The 17858-nt window shown below is 42.7% G+C and overlaps 1 protein-coding gene across 1 annotated transcript in view; it reads left to right on the forward strand.

Moving 5' to 3' along the window:
* LOC148407017 (MAM domain-containing glycosylphosphatidylinositol anchor protein 2) overlaps positions 1–17858 on the forward strand; it is a 199947-nt gene that overhangs the window by 32608 nt on the left and 149481 nt on the right. Inside the window, exon 3 of the mRNA XM_088402897.1 lies at positions 2992–3657. Coding sequence (XP_088259023.1) covers positions 3585–3657 — 73 coding nt within the window. The 5' untranslated portion in view covers positions 2992–3584. The remainder of the gene's footprint in view (positions 1–2991; positions 3658–17858) is intronic.

Genomic DNA, 17858 nt, shown 5'->3' on the forward strand with positions numbered 1-17858 from the left:
AAATTGAATAGTGACTTTTTGTGCAAAATATTAAGATCTTCTGAAAGAGCAGGTTTCCGGGGGTTTCCTAAGTGGTGGAGCACAGCTTAATTAGCGCGCTGCGTTGACGCTGCGCTGTCTCACCAAAACGGCCGTGACAGAATCAATCGGACGAGTTGGGTGGAATCAGCGGGGGAGCGGAGATGATCGATAAGGCCGATAGAAGAATGGATGGGCCGCCGTGCCGTTTAATCGATGGCCACGCAAATGGTTAAAGCCTCATTACAATATAGACATCTGGATGAATTCATCACAGATTTGAATCGGGTTACAGCTTTGGGATTCCACGCAAAAGGCCTGATACTCTATCATACCTATTTTTTAACCCCCGGACTATAATAAGATGTTCCCGCAGAGACTCGCCCCTAAATACCACATTTTCATGTTCCCTGTCATACCGAGCGCCTCATCAGCATAAAAAGCAAACGAAATGTCACACTGTATATTTTGTTCATAGAACCTCTTGTTGAAGCTTCTCAGTGGCACTGTGCACATGCTGGGGGCCTCTTAATTGCGACCTTTTAATGAAGACAGTTCACTTCACGCGATGTGATGTGATTCAATTCCAGCCAGGTTTTAGTTGACAGTTGTGATAGAGAGAAGGATCAGCATACAATAACTTCAACTCCGGAAGGACTTGTAGGAGATTAGCTAACCAGAGTGATGCCTAATTTGGTGCGTCTGCAGCTCGCTTTCATCATTTTTACTGATGGAAAGTGTAATGAAAAATGAGTACTCAGCCAGTAGTTTGTTCGCTGACCAATTGGTTTTGTTTGAACAAAGAACACTTCATGTTACGTACGTGAGATTTGTGTAGCTAGAATGAGACGACCTTAACAGATAAGTGAGTTCAAGACAGACATATTGTGTACCGTATTTTCCGCACTATAAGGCGCACCGGACTATAAGGCGCACACTCAATTAATGACATATTCGTAAACTTTTCTCATATATAAGGCGCACCGGATTATAAGGCGCACCCTCAATTAATGACATTTTAAAACTTTTTCAAGCGGAATATATTAATACTCTAAGTAATAACAACAATAACTCAAATAATAACTCTAAACTCTCAACAGCGTAATAACTCAATGTCAATATGACCAACTTTGTTCAAGCGTAAACACACCAAAAAAACAGTAACAGCTTACTTTATCAGTTCATTCCCCATCTACGAATCCCAATCTCAATATTGATCCATATATAAGGCGCATCACATTATAAGGCACACCATCAGCTTTTTTAAAAAAAATAAGGCTTTTAGGTGGGCCTTATATTGCGGAAAATACGGTAATTCAACTTTGACGGCTAAGCAGCGTGAACGGAGAAATGATTCTTTGTTTTTAGGCCTAGTCTATGACTCGAGGTTATGCTAACTCTTGTTAGCCTAGCATCGATAAAACAGGAAGTGAAGAAACGGGCTGTTTTCAACTTAATAGACCAGCGGATTATTATTTGCAGCTTCAAAAAACGCACAGTAAAATCACTTGAGCTTGCCGACAGTAAAATTAATCAGCGCCATGCTCGTGACACCCCGAGATAAAACAAAAGAAATAAAAATAAGATTTGCACGCTGCCTCGCACTGTTCAAGGGCACCGATGTCCGACATAAAACGGACGGCGGGACAAGATTATTTCTTTCATAGAAAAACTAAATAATGGCTTATTGGAAATATTGCCCGCACCGAAATGATTTTTTTTTGTAAGCTCTGGAGACGGGTCGTCGTCTGAAGTTGCCAATGATGCATTGACATTGTGAAAGTAAAGACTCCCTCGCCAAAACAAAGAGCAATCATTTTGGATTATCGCCGTCGGGTGCTGTGCGCCCACTTCTTATGTTTGAGGGTAATGTATGAAACATTGAGTGATTAAGAGATTTTCTTAGAAGGTGTGTTGCTAGGAAACAGCCACTGTAAGGTCCGGCCACTGGTAGTGCACACACTTCATTGTATCTTAATGGGGATCTGTCGACATGTACACCTTTTAGTTCCCCGCTGCAAAACAGCCACAAGAGGGCCGATGCCGTCGTTGTGATTACCGATATCTTAGAATAAGGTCAGGTATCAGCCTAGTGTAGCTTGTATCGTTACTTGCGCATTCTGAAATATTGCTCTTGATTATTTTCGTATTTTTTTCGGCAATTTGGTTTTTGGTATTTTATGTTTGTTTTTTCCATTTTTTTTTTCTAATTTGATTGCAATTTGATTTAACTTTTGGTATTTTATGATTTTTTTTTCAATATTTTTTGTTCTACCTTTTGCCCTGGTTTTCTATGAGGAACCTATAATGAATGTTTACCAGCGTTTTTTTTTTTTGACGGTATGATCCTCAGGATCAGCACCAGAAACAGGAAAATGAAGTGGAAAAGGTAGTAAGGTGTTCTAGAGATTACCGATACCTGCAGTTTTTTCAATGTATTTGTTGTTGGAATGCCAGATGATTCGAGTGTCAGTCCGTCTTTTGGAACAGCTTTACAATCACAAACTAGATATACCAATAGACGAATAGAAAATTTATGACTTTTTATTCTGGAAGCGAATCATCTGTCGACGATTTATTTTGCGCAAGTGGTTTTTGTACTTTATCTGTGACAAGCTTTGCGTACTTGTGCTGGTATCGGTCTGAAAAAGAGTGGTATCAAAAATCCCTCCAAATATCCTAACATGTAACAGAAAGTGTCATCTATATATTAGGAAATATACTACAATATTAACCAAAAAATCAGCTTGACATTGGCTCCAACTCACTATTGACCTTAAAGTAAATAGATGCCGAAAATATTCTAAAATACAGGAGGTTCTCAGTTTACAATGGTAGCCTGCAGAGGAAAGAAATGTATGTAAAAAATGACATAAAACTGTCATAAAACTCTCTCTCTCTTTCTCTCTCGCTCTCTCTCTCTCTATCTCTCTCGCTCACCCACCCATCACATCTTCCTCCTCCTCCTCCCAGCCCCTAACAGCTGCGTCTCTCCAGCCTTCGCTGACGCCGAATCTCCCATACTGATGAGCCCTGGGAGCCGCGCACCTCCTCCTGACGTTGCCTCCTTTCCCTCACACCGGCTTGCGCAACAGCAGTGACCGAGCGAGTCTTCGAAGCGCATCTCCCCCCCACCCGTCCGGTAGCCTCGCGCTCTCGCCGGCTTCTCTGCGCCCAAACGCGGACCTTCGCGAGCGATCCATCTGAGAAGCGGGGATGCACGCATCAGCGCCGTTCCCGCCGCCCGGCCACTCGATCATCAGCATCGCTCCCGCTGTGTGGATTGGGCAAGCGTGAGCTCATCTGGACCTCCAGAAGGAGATATGCCCGACTCTACCGCATCGCTGCCCGCCTGCGGTCCCTCGAGCTCCGTCGCTACCTGCCCGGACGAGCAAGCTTGCTAAAGAAGATTAAGAAGAAAAAAAAAGGCCCTTAATCGACACTTCCCAAACCCTTTTTTTTGTGGCGAGGCGGAATCCAAATCCGTATTAGACGCGCCGATTGATTGCTTCTCCTTTGGATCATGCTGAGATTATTACTACGGTGAAGGAGAGTGAAAATAAAGGATGGATCCGGTAATGTGCGTGGTGGGGCTACTGGCGCTGCTTGTGGAGGGCATCCGTTGCCAAGGAGTGTACGGTAAGTGACTGACATGCATGCCCATGACCTTGCAAAAATAATAGTCACCGTTACTCTTAATGCATTGCATGATTTATTACGCACATGATGCAACTCTGTCGTAATCCACGGACGATCACACCCAATTAAGGGGAAGCTCATCAATATGATAGTTGTCACTGTGTTATGCCTTATTGTGCAACCGGTGGCACAAGCAGCGAGTCGCCATCATGATTGAGGACGGAAGCTCACGTGCGCTCTACTTACAGCTGAGCTGAATGTGAAGTCATGTGTGTGTTGATGGGGCGGTTGTTGCCTGGCACCGTCACACCGAGCCGTGCTGTCGTGTGTGCAGGAATGATGTGAGTCTCCAAGCTGTGTAGCGCCACAAAAAAAAAAAAAAAAGAAAAAACACCCTCCTGCCTGTTAGGTGTTTGGACCGTTCCTCCAAAAAAATCTCCTCCCGCCTGGCCCGCCTCCAAAATTTGCGAGTAATCAGTCGTAGACGCTTTATACAGATGCGCATTCGGAGAGAACGGCGTCCCGTCATGGCTGGCCGTAGAGGGGTTGGTGATGGAACAGATGGAGCTGTTTTTTTTTTTTTTTTTTTTTTTAAACTCCCCTGCGCTTGTGTGCCGCCGTGCCGCGCATTCTCAAAATGGTCATCCCCCCCCACGTCCTCATCACTATTCCACTCTAAGTGCCGCATCTGCTCAGTATGCACCCATACGAGTGGGACAGCGCCATGTGATGATGGGAAAATTGAAATGCCCAAAGCTCGTCACTTTACCTAATTGGCCAGGAAGCTTAATCGTTTTCATTCTAAAACGTTTACATAAGAACACAAAAAAGTCTCGCTTGACTGTATTTTTCTTGTTTATACTCAGGGAGTTGGCTGAATTGAGCTCCTGTGAAGTACAAATTCGAATCGTGCAATCTCCTGTTTTTGGACTAGTATCTTAATTGCTTCTCATTTTGAGCCCATACCACTACAGTATATAGAAATACCAGTTTTGCCACTAGTTCACTTTAAAGGAATTAAAACACACCCCTAAACATAACTTGAAAAAAAAATGCAACCATAATGGATAGAAAATACTGTACATATTGTCGTGGATGACTACATGCACATTCAAGAGGTGTGGTTTAAAACGATGCTTCTCAAATCGGGGTAAGAGTACCCTGTCTTCACATAGCAAAGACACGGAGTGTGTGAGATTTCAGGCTTCAGCAGTTTTCGCAAATCGAATGCTTTTTAATGTTGTGAAAGGAAGAGTAGATTTTTCCTTTCGAGTTAAGAGCAAACTAATTGGAATATGAAACATCTGTGATATATTGCGTTATTGCGACTCCATTTCAAAACGCTATATGTCATTGTTTTATATGGCTGTGCTTTGTGCTTTGCATTACACAATTTTCTAACAGATAAACCAGAAACAAACAGATGATGCGTTGCACAAGTTAGGGAGTGATGGCTGAAAAAAATCACATTGGTTACATAATTAAGAAAGGTCAGTTTACCGCTTGTCTAAAATAATAGTGTATATGTGTGTGTATCTGGATGTAAGCTGTGGCCTACAGCAGCTTTCTCTTGAATGTGCAAACTGTGTTTTACTCCTTGCGTTCAAGCATTAGTTTTAAAATGCATCTACGACATTAATTACTGTGTAATGCAGGGTTGTCAAAGTCATTTTGGCTCAGGGGCCCCATGAAGGAAAATGTATCCTCTAGTGGGCCGGACATGTAAAATCATGCTTTTGCAATGTGTTTGCGTTTGCAATCAAACAACTGTCATGACCTTTCTGATCGTGTTTTGACATTCCTGTGGGAATGAGGGAACTTATAATTGATGTGTCCACGCATACTCGGTCCCCAAGAGCATGCATTTGTTTTAGCCACACCCCCAAAAATCAGGAAACCTAAAATGTTGCAAAACAATTTCACACTACAACTTAGCAACGAGAACTACGTAGTTGTCAGTCTCTGAACACGTTGTTAGCGGATAACGTTTATTGATCTCATAAGTCACTTGAAAGTGAAACTGAATAATTCCCTCCTGATCACTTCCTGAGAATCCGTGTCGTGTCGTACATTCCCAGTTGTTGGCACAAGTCTTTCGACAGTCAGGCGCGAGTCGACATCGACTCGTCATTTGCAACAAACTGCAACGATGTCCGCGCTGTTGCGTCAGCCGGTTTTCATCATGGTCCAGAGCCGTACGAGCAGACTCAAAGTGGCATCGATTGGCCCCATCTTGTAAATAATAGACAAGTCATCGCTCATCAATCTCCATCGGCGGATCGATTATGAGCCCTATGGGCCACAGGTGATGCAAATCATCGATTCTTACCTAAGCGTGTAAGAGTCGGGCCGACCAAATATTCGGCCGGATTGAATAATGTCTGGCAAATGAATAATAGACTTTTTTTCTTTGTTGTTCCAAAGACAAGAGCTTTTGGGACGCGCGATATGAATTTAAATCAGCGCGTTAAGCTAATCTCGCATTGATCGAAGGTTACTGAACTGAATCAAAATGGCATCTTGGCCGACTTTGCGGCCCATAAACAAAGTAGCGCAGTCCAAATGATCGATGCGTTACTGTATCCCCGCGGCAGCCGGAAATAATACACACCCGGTTGGAAAACACCGCAGTTGTGATTGTGATTAAATGGTTGGTTAATTAGCGTTGTGAATTGAATTGAGTCCCAAACAAGCCGAGATGAACGATCAAATTAAGTGTCATTATGCTTATTCATCTGCGGTAATTTCTTGATTTGGTGTTTTATATCGAATGTCTCGGTCCGAGTCGTCACGGATTTTCGAGAGGAGGCGAAAGTGTGATTGAACACTAAGTAGCTAGACTCCCTCCAACTCAACGGTTAAGGGGAAGTCAAACGCCGGCGAGTTAAGCGATGCTGCCAGAGTCATTAGAGGGGCCCGATGTGGGCCAGTCACCCCCGAAACACTGTGGCTCCAGGCCACAGAACAACATCTGCTCGCCTCTTTGTTTTTGTTGTGTTCGCATCACACGCGGTCCAAGCTACTTTCGGTAAATATGGCTAATATTTCATCGCTAGATGCTAATACTGAAGGCGTCGTGTGATTGTGATGGGAGGGGTTTTTTGTTGTAGGCGTTGGAATAGATCAGAGGTCTTTGCCGTTTGAGGTACTGATGGGTCAACATATTTAGGTTGTTCGATTGGTGCATTTTCGAATATTGCTGGGTTGGGTCTCAAATGTTATCATATGTGCTGGAATCCACTGTTACATTTCTGCTTTTGGCCACTGTGGTTTGTTAAACCCCACTTGCTAACTCAGAATCCACAAGTAATTGATCCTCACCAAAAAAGGTTTGGAATTGCCACAAGATATGAAAATGTCATTCCTTGTACTTGTGCAGGTGTAATGATCATAAACTCTATCTATCTAGCTATCTATCTAGCTATCTAGCTATCTATCAAGATCGAGCATTAACAGGCTGTTAGATCTATCTATCTATCTATCTATCTATCTATCTATCTATCTATCTATCTATCTATCTATCTATCTATCTATCTATCTATCTATCTATCTATCTATCTATCTATCTATCTATCTATCTATCTATCTATCTATCTATCTATCTATCTATCTATCTATCTATCTATCTATCTATCTATCTTCATCCATCCATCCATCCATATTGGTGGCACTTTTTTTTTTACCTCTATTAGACAAGGCTATGGTCTGAATAAACAATGCTCCTTCCCTCACATGAACATACTGAGGTCGCACAAGGTGGCGCCATCTTAATTGTTTATATTAATTTTTAGGCACGGCCTGAATGCAGAAAAAGCACATAGGTGAGCTTTCGGTATGAAATAGGGAGAGATTTCCCCCCCCCCAAAATAATCAAATATATGAACCTCTGGTCTTTATACTACAACAGCAATCTAGTTAAGGGAACTAGCAGTCGTTAGTGAAGGGGTTGTTTAGTTAAGTTGGCATGTAAATCTTTGATGATTAATATGCGTCCACCGCTCAAAAAGCAGCTTGGTATAAATAGCTAGTGAACTTGCATCATTTGGATTGGACGTTTCTAAAATGACCGACCCGTTTGTGTTCCAAAGGCGGAGAATCGAACATGACTGGCGTATGACAGCGCCAAATGTTTTGTCCGCTCCGCCATTTCATCTGGAGTTGTTGGTCGCCGCCGCGCTCCGTCGGCGCATCAAAGTCAGCCGGCGACAACCTCCTCCTGATCGCATTTCGTCTCATGCCGCAGCGCGGAGGAAAAAGTTCTGACTGCGCTCTTTCCCTCCGCCCCGCTGCCCCGCCGTCCCGCTTTCCCTCCCGCTCTGATTCCCGCTCGCATTGAAGTCCAAGCCATTGCCTCTTGTGTCTTTTCATGAGGCCCGGTTCAGACGCGCTGGCTTCTAAGCTATGCAAATGCATGCTGCCAGTGAAACTAAAGCCGTCTTTGTTGCTGCTCAGAGGCCTCTTCCACAGGGTCCTTCATCATTTCCTTGGATCAGGACCCTCGCATTTCCCACCGTAATGAGAGAGAGGAGAACTCTATCTTCCTCTCGCCGTCCTTATCTCCGGGATTGTCTCTCGCCACGATCCCCGCAGAACCGGCGGACGACTCGGGGCGCGAGTACTTCAATCGATGGCAAATAAAGGAATACAGTGGGGCTCCGCTGCTGGAAATAACCCTCGCCCCCACCGTGGTAAAAGCGTGCGGCGGGCACGTCGGGAGTAGCCGGTTACCTCGTGGGTGGCTCTCAGGCAGCAGCGGCTTAATCAAAGCAAATGTCAGTTCTCTTTGGAACCGGTCCTCGGGGCGGAGATTTGTCGGCTAGATTTGCACGGCGTGGGACCGCGTTTTCGCAGAGGGTCTGGATTTGCTTCGCTCTGTCCGTTCGCTGCTTCGAATTAGGCTGATCAAGGCGGATCCACCTTTGCGCGGCGTGCTGAAGCCTTGAAACAAAAGTTCAAAAGACAAATGGAATCTTTAATCCCTCATCAAGACTTCAGAGACGTTCGGATTTGACATTGCACCCATGGAGCCCAAAGCAGGATTTCGTACGATCACGTCTTTACCGTTTACCGTCCTCACGGATAACTCGATGGTATACTTGTCTCTCGGGTCCGACGCCATTCCGTTTTGGACTCTTAAGGAATCTACTGGAAGTGTCGTAAAACTTTTACGAACTGTAGGTTCATTTGTACCCTGGACAAGTCAGCAACCAAGCAAATATAGGCGTAAGCCCATTCACGCCTTAGGGCAAGTGAAATTTTTCAGTGAACCTCGCATGCATGTTTTTGGACTGTGGGGGGAAGCCAGAGTACCTGGAGAGAACCCTCTAAAATGGGGAAAATCTGGTTCAAATCAGGTGATGTCATTGGTGATAGCATTGGTTAGCAAGCGGGTACCACGGTTTTCAGTTCTGAGGTTCACAGTTCGAATCTTGACTCTGGTTTGTGAGCGATCTCCCGGGTTTCCTCCGCTTTGACCCCAAATTCATTGACAAACTGTATCGCAGAGATGATCAAACGAGCATGACAGCTTCCTAGATGAGTGGCAGAGAAGCGGAATTCAAAATGTTTTCGAGCCGCGTCCAATCACGTCAGTTTTGACTTCAAACTGCTTTTTCAGCTCAAATCTACGCCTGTCGTGAATCATATGCTTGTCAACAAGGTGAAATGAAACCTGTAAAAAAAACAGTGAAATTGCCGCAGATCAAATCCTGAGTTGACATTTAAGATGAAGCTTTTTAAGGATGCGGATGATGAATTAGCTGCTTGTTAAAATGTCACCGTATGAGAGGAAAACTACCGATTTCGGTTGAATGCGAGCTTTAAGACTTCATTATACAGCGAAAGGCAAAAACTTTTGATTGACATAAAGAAATTAAGCAGCAGCCAACCAGGTTACAAGAACCCCTTTTTCTGGCCACTGTCGGGATATGGCATCTGATCTCCAAGTAACCAAGTGGATTTATTTTTCCCATTTTCCTCAAATGCAGCATTTGAGACTCCCACCTTGAATTCGGGCTATTTTCAAGGCATTCCTTGAGCACTTATGGGCTGGGAAATGTATTTTCTAACCATTTAACAATTCCTTATTGCACCTATATAGTGTTTTTTTTTTTTAACTGTCTTTGCCTGAAAATATAAAATGCATTAAATCTGTGGTTAAAATTACTGACATCGAAGGTCTTAGTAGAAGCATCTCAATATTTACACTTTCAAACTTTTGTCAGGAAATAATACATCATTTGTGTTTGCTCCTTGAAAAGAAAGCTGAGGTTGTTGACACAATTAACAAAAAAATATTTCAAACTTCATATCTTGATCTGATATTAGAGATTTTGTGTTGAACGCGAAAAAATTATTAGACACTTTTTTAGTAGGCCCTTGGGTTTATAGTGTGCATTTTTATGAAAACACTGTCATACTCTAAAAATGAAAATGCATTGAACAGTGATGTAATGAAATATTAATTGAACAAGGGTCCTAATATATTCTTCTCAATTCATCCACTTAGAAACGTTTTTAGTGGAAAATAATGCATATTATTTGTTTTAAAAACAGTTTTTGTTTTGTATATCTATAGTTAGGCTGGAGGTTATTGGATGTTTTGTTTTTAAAAACAGGAATCGTATGAGGTACTTCAAAGTTGCCTCGTGTGTTAAGCGTCCCTTTCTGGGTGAATTGTAAATTTAGCTTTCAAAAAACCACATTTTACCTCAATTGTTTGGGTATGCAGGTGACAATCAATAAATTTACAGTGGTCATGATTGGATTTACTTCTTGTCAGCTGCATTTTATTTGGGAGCCTTTGCTGGAAGTTTCACTCTTTTGGTTCCGCTTCTTTCCAGCTAATCTGCCGACGTGTTAATTAAATTAGCGCTCCCCCGCGGTTAAACCCATGCATGCCTTTTCAGTCAACCTGCCAGAAGCGCAAGGTTTATGTAATGTGTTCGCATTACGCCGAAACAGCTTCTTCCTAATGAACACCAGGTTTTCTTTCCCCCCTTTTTTTTTTTATTCTCCCTCCTTATCCCGAGTTATCATCTTGGTGAGTGACAGCGCTTCCAATCACAGGGAATTATACATGCTAGCAGCCATCAAAGACACAGCCGTGATGAGAGGGCCTCATTGAATATGAATGGCCGCTCCCATCTTCTGTTTTGCCTTTCCCGTCACTCAGTCAGATTGTCTTTGTTAAGCCAAATAGGCAGGAGATTCGTTTACGGTGGTGAGCGGCTCTCAGAAGTATTGCGGTCGGGAAAGTAACGCGCTTGCTCATTTTTGGAATCTTGTAGTATCTATCTGCGATATTACAGGCGTTGTGTGAGGTTGACAACAGTGTGCTTTGATGGGGAGGACCGGGTCATTGTTTTATAGTTTTTTTGGGCCATAAATCACCAATGTGGGGGTCATGAATCACTCTTTTTATTGCTGTAACCTCAGAAAGTATTTATATCCAAATGCACCTTTTTGTTGTTGTTTTATGAATAGTCTTTTAGTAAATAATTAAAACCATGTTCGTTTCATTGCAATTATTATGGGTGTACTTTTTTATTGTTTCACGAAAAACAGTCATCCATTCTTTATGGCATGGCGAGGGATATTAAATATTCCACCCGTTGAGCGTTTGACATTAGAGGGTTATAAAATCCAGATTAATTTTACACTTTACTGGTGTCAAATTTCTTTTTTTTTTTAAATAGGGATCATAAATTCCTCACATTCACTGTGGCTTTTTTCGAGGTCATTAAGCATTCTTCCTGATGATCTTATGTCATCAGGATGTCATAAAACCCCAATGTACAGTACATAAATATTTTTTTTCCTTGAATTTTTCATCATTTATGAGGGGTTGAAAATAATTTGGTTCATCAGGGCCCATTCATAATGATATCCTTTGGCTTTTTTGATTGGTCCAGGATCAACTCGTACGAACCATCGAGCATTACAACCCTTTGACGCGAGGGGTCATAAATCGGTCATAAAACTCCTTCTTGAAGTAAACAGCAGTCTCAACCTCCGTCACCACCTCACATCAGATGCGGCGTCTTGAGATGCGGCTCAGTGTTTAATTAGTGACGTTTTAAGCACTTGAAGTGGCATAAGATGATTTTGTGCGTTACGGCACCCGCAAGAGGCTAATGCCAGCCTTCAACTATGTCACTTCAGCCCACACGGGCCGACTAAGTGCTTCTTCTGTCGAGTGATGTCTGTTGTCATAGCGACGCTACGCAAAGCCGCCATCGCGAAAGTCTTTCGAGTCTCCACCTCTTCATCCGCCGGGCCTCACGTGCCGGAGGAAGCTGTCGCCGCAAACGCCAACTGATTGCAGAAGTGAGAGCGGTCGTGCACGAGAGCAGATTAAAAAGGGGGCGAAGGGGCGAGGCGGCGGCGGCGGCGGCGGCGGCGGAGTTAGCTGTCTCTTCCGAAAATGATGGCGCTACTGTGAGGCAACAGCAATAAGCTGCCTTCTTATCTCAGTGGCCGCATAGCGCACAGGCTTCTGCGGCACGCGGGAACTATGGCAACCGCGTCTCCAGTTATCTTGACGGTCGTTTTTTTTAAGACCGTGTCCAACGTGGACATTTTATTGCTTTGCCAAGGCGATAGATTACAATCAATTCAGTTTCAATATTTTTTATGGTACATTCTTTCGTTCTTTACAGGTGTGCATTTTTACGGCGCTTATAAATTTCAACTGGACATTTTGGACCGGTTTTATTACACGGGCCATAAATCAATGTCCCGTCGATGTTTTAATACAAAGCGAACATACAACTTAGACATCCATTTTGTTTTTTACGGGCGTAAGTTTTTATGGTTTAACAGCTACTGAACATACAGTCTCTTCTGTTTTAACATTTCATATATTATTTCATTGTTTCCAAGTGTTTTCAACGGGACATCGTTTTACCAATTTATTGGTGCTGAGAAATATTTCTACTCTTTAATCCTTTTGGCTGAACCTAGTCTTCCAGTAATTGGAGTAACGGTTTCCCCGCATACCCGCTTAAAAGTGTAGACACCTTTTAAAAAATGGTCAAGCCAATTGCAGAAACAACATTCTGCATGACAGTAAAACACGTCAGAAATGCTGTGAGAAGGCTAACTTCAAAATAAATATGAGTTCACCAAGTAATATATGGGATTGAATGGCTTTGTACACTTTTATTTTGAAGCTGTTTCTGCCATCATGTCGTGGCTTAACAGCGTGACTAATCTTTCGACTGCAAATTTTGCTTCTGCCTCCCAATACAAACAATACACCGTTGTTCTGACATAATTTTCAATCGCCAATTCAGAGGACTAACAAAAACCACTTAAGTATGCTCACATTGACCTAAAAAACCTTTTGGCAGTTTTTACCGGAGGCTCGAACTCTGTTTTCGCTGCATCTAGCATAATGTAGCTGCTAGCTAGCTACACTTGAGTGCTCCATATGGTCTGGCTTGTAAAAGTGAAACAAATAACGTTGTTACGAAACAACGTCAACTGTACAGCTTGCCTGGAAAAAAACCCTTCAAGAGGGAAATAGAACTAAACGATGGTTATACTTCTTATCCTGTGTTGGTGTTGCTATGTTACGAATTCAGAGTTGTTTTAAATGCGAGCTGCCAGAGACGTTAAGAGATCTTCCATTAGATGGCAAAAGAAACAATAAACATAATCATCCACCTGTTGCTATTCATGCAACAAATCAAGTCTTGGCTTAGTGCTTCAGCTTTTTGTTCCATTTATCAGGCTCACGATTCACACAGCCAAAGTAAATTTATGAGTAAATTGATACAAGATTGTAAAGCTTTTCATATACATATATTTGAATAACATGTTTTGTTGTGAGAATTTTATTCAGTCTCAAAAACATGGGGGCCATAAATCATTTTGTTCTTTCTCTATTTAAATTAGTTAATGTAGTACTTTTTTCATATTTTTTGCTGTTAATGAAAGAACTAAGTAAAAATGACAAAGTAATTGTCATTTTTGTTCTGATTGTTCGTATATCCGCCATTGCAGTTATTTTTGAAATTTCAGTAGGGTGACATTTTAACGCCATTTTAACACAGTGATGCTGACGTTAAGAAGACCCTCAGTCTCCTTTTAATCTCAGTGTGCTCACTGAGCCCTTTTTCGTATTACTGTATCTGTCTTTCTTTGTTGCTCATCAATACGCTGTGAAACCTTAGTCTTCTAACAGTGAGCCCCGCTGTAAAAAGTTAATCTCTTTACAAACCACCTCCTCCTCCATCACACTGCTTGGCTGGGTACATCCTACAGGCTGGTGTTCCCATAGGGATGGCTGGCCTGGAGCTAATAGCTTCCTGTGGCCATGCTAGCGTAGTTAACTAGAGAAGGCGGAGAGGGCACTTCTTCATGGGGTCGAAATTTTAGTCAATTGAGAACAGGTGCTGTCCACTCATTGGCTGGCTCATCTGATTGCCGCTCTATTTGAACCGCCTGCGAACTGACTGCACTCCGTCTCCCTCCAGCCATTCCACCGCCAAAAAAACGGCAGCTTTGAGAACTTAGGTAGCAGTGTTAGAATCATCTGTGAATTGTGCACATTGCACACACCCAATGTAATGCCCCAGGTTCCCCTAGAACTAGACCCGGAAATGAATCCGGGAACTGTTGATTTTGAACATGATTGCGGCTCTAGAAAATGGATGGATGATTATCTTGCTTTCTTTGGCCTTGGTCTCCTCAGACTTTCACTGAAATTACTGGCATCTGCTTTCCGGGTCAAAAAGGCATGACTCATCAACTTTGGCCGTATTGGTAGAATTTATCACTCACTCTGCTCATTACTTCATGTCCGATTCTGGACCTTTTCTGTCACATGGACAAGGTCCTTCTGCATACCTGAAGATAAAGGGTTTTCTTTACCCTATGTGTTTAGTGTGTGTGGTACATCCTTGGCTTGTCCTGTGTTTTAAGGGTCATGGTTCCACTTTATCATGAGATATGACTGTAGAGTGTAGCTCTTAATCTGGTCTGGGTATATTTTTCAAGTCTCGATTGCAGGGGTTATGGCGTTGGATATGTTTTGGACTAATGACGTACATTTATCAGGTTTGGTGACTTTTTATGTCCTTCTGAGACCTAGCCAATCCATTTGTGTCCTGTCAATTTTGTCTCAAGGAAGCAAAGTTGGTTGAAACACATGAGACATCATTGGAAAGGTCAGGATTTTCTCAACTGAGCTCACTAGGACTTAGGAGTGTAACTTGAATGAGTCAGGAGATTTAGCGCAAAAATGTGTCCACTGGACACTCAGAAGATATACCTTTTGACATTAGGGTCGTTGTCCAATCTGAGTTTCGTTTAAATAGTAGGTATCTTCTTGGTTTGTTGCGCGTACAGAATACCTTGAGGTAAAGGTGCGGAATGATTCTGTGGTAGTGCGGAACTTTGAACTTTGATCCCCGACCGCTGTGACCAAATCGAAGTGTCGTTGAACAAGTCGCTGAACCCAAGGTTTCTACTGATGCTGCATTATCAGTAGGTACGTAAATGAGTAGTCAGTGTAAAGTTTTTTAATAGATACAAAAGTGCTTTATGAGTAAAGGACCAAGAACAAGACTGGATTGGACAAGCTTCAGGCTAGTCAAGTGACTTCTTTAAGTGTTTGGATTTCAGTATCAGTCAGATCTGTGTCATAGTGTGACGTCTGTTTCGCACACGCGCCGACTGTGGTCCTAAGCCTGATAAAGCGCTCCCCTTAGGGGGAAAAAAAATGCCGGTGACAAATGGCTGAGGATTTTCTTCTTGCGAGGCCTTTTAAACACCCACAAAAGAGAGGTAATGTTTGGCAATAATTTTGACAGAATAAAATGGACCAAAACAAGGATAGCCATAGAAAAGCTTTATTCCTTTTTTTTGTATCGCTCAGTGCTGCCAACTGAAAATGATGGAGGTCTTCCTAAATGTCTCTCCCGCACATTGCAAACAGTTTTTGTAGCTATCCCTTTGTATTGCATAGATTCTCTATGGAGAGGAACTCACTGTTAAATGCACAAAACCGGGCCGCAACTGCCGCAGTTAGGATGAATTATCGGACTCCGAGGCAACTTATAATTTATGGGTGGAAGGAGTTTAGGCGTCTTGTGTTCTGAGTCCGTAATCAAAGGTGATTGGCGGCGAGCAGCGAGGCTTTGTGAAGGCACCACTTTCTCCCTAACCTAAATGGCTGCTTGATTGTGTGAAATTGCAGGTCAATAGTCAATCTGTTGCTGATTGTGTGGTTACTGCTTTGCTGGGCTTTATTAGAAGAACACATGCTTTTGCACTCTGAGTGCTACCGTCGCATTTGCTTTTCTGCAACTTTATCTACTTTGAGGTCAACAAAGTAGTGAGTGTAAAATCTTGAATTAGATTTTGGAATGATAATTGGCCATTCTACCTTAGCCGAGCTAAAAAAACTCTAAATCCCAGATTTAGCGCTTTTATACATCGAGTGCGCGAAGATCTATTGATTTGGTATTTGTCAACTTTATCAGCACGGTCCACGCTTGTTTCCCAATATTTTCCGTATTACTGTAATAGAGAAACATCAGTGGCGGCATCCCAGTTTTTCTTCTTTCTTCCTGCACCTGCTGTTGTCGTGCCGGCACGAAACGAAACAAAAACGAGTGACTCGGTGATCATTCGCTCCGCAATGTTATTAAAATTTCACGACGTGGGTATTAAACACCTAAATCCACACTTTGCCGACAGAAGCGACGCGTTTCAAACAACGCGTCACAGCGGCATCTTCGGATGCATTAATGATGGCCCCGAAAAGGTGCGACATGGGCGACGTTTCCATATTTATAGCCCGAGCCACATCCCGACACACATTCACTGAAAATATTCATGAATTCAGCCCGCGTCGTTCCATCAGTTGTGAAATTTTGGCAGTGGCCCTTCAGCAGTGAGAGGCCTCCTGCAGTGGGCGTCGCTTTATGTGTGTACGGTATGTGTGTGTTTGCGCTTGTGTGTGTTTTCCCCTCATGGGTTTCTGGGATGCTACCGAGGTAATTGGATGTGCGACGCCCACGAAAAATCCCCTTTAGCCCCTGGGCAAGCGCTCTTTCAATCCCAGCATGCCTCTGTGCAAAAGCGCAACCCAGAGGAAGGCTTATTCTTTCAACCGCCAAACATCAAACGCTCCCCGGTGGCGGGAAAGCCCGTTAGCACGCGGTGACACCGGGACGTGGGTCGGCCATGGCTGTAGGGGCGCCGGCCTGATCGATGCCTTAATGCCTGGGGTGCGACTAAGTTCGCTTATGCGCAAGTTAGAAGTGAGCCTTCAGCATTTAAGTTTCAAACAAGTCCGGTTAAGGGAGGGGGTCACTAATGGTACCTGACCTGTTTATTTCCTTTTTTAGAAGTGCTACGGGACAATGCGCTGCCTGTCAAGCAACTGTACTGTAGTGAAAGCAAAACGGTGCGAGGAAGCCAGCCAGTCCTTCAAAATAAACGGTGCTTACGGTACAAGTAACACAAGACTAAACCGTCGCTTTTATTTTGAAGTTCCTCCGGGAAGCATAGTCACAGCAACGCGGAGATAACTTGAGTATCTTTGGTTCCCAGAGTGAGCAGGATCTGATGTAAACAACATCACGGAAATCATTTCACACGGGATTCTTCGAAAATGAACTTTAAACTTTCAATTCAGCATTTTCACTCATCTTTCAAGGCGACGGAAATTTTAATTGCATGTAGGCCATATCTGTGTAGTAAGTGCGGAAACACTGCCATCCAATGGTCACAGTTATCACTACAGTCCTCAATTCGCTTATAATAGGTAACCGTTAGTCAAGGGTGTCAGCTACCCTCCATTAAAAAAACAAAAAAAAACAGGAATTTCACTATTCATTGTTGTTACTACTATTTTAAAAGACAAATTCTCATCTATGGTACTGAAAGAGTTAATTGCCATGTCATGTGGGCGACCAAAATAGCAAGGCGGTCAACCAGTCAAATGCGGGCGACATATTTAGCAACCTTGGCTTTCAGGAATTTTTCAAGGAAATATTTCAAATGTTACATAATTAAATATATATATATATATATATATATATATATATATATATATATATATATATATATATATATATAATGATATGACTAAATGTTGATCATGCTTTGCTTTTCTTTTTGTTAACAATTAAGATAGTACAGTGTTATTTTGTGTATATTTTTCGCTCCAGCTCAACAGAGGAAGG

Source organism: Hippichthys cyanospilos, chromosome 20, assembly GCF_059441005.1.
Source record: "Hippichthys cyanospilos isolate Australia breed blue-spotted pipefish chromosome 20, RoL_Hcya_1.0, whole genome shotgun sequence".
NCBI classification, from domain to species: domain Eukaryota; kingdom Metazoa; phylum Chordata; class Actinopteri; order Syngnathiformes; family Syngnathidae; genus Hippichthys; species Hippichthys cyanospilos.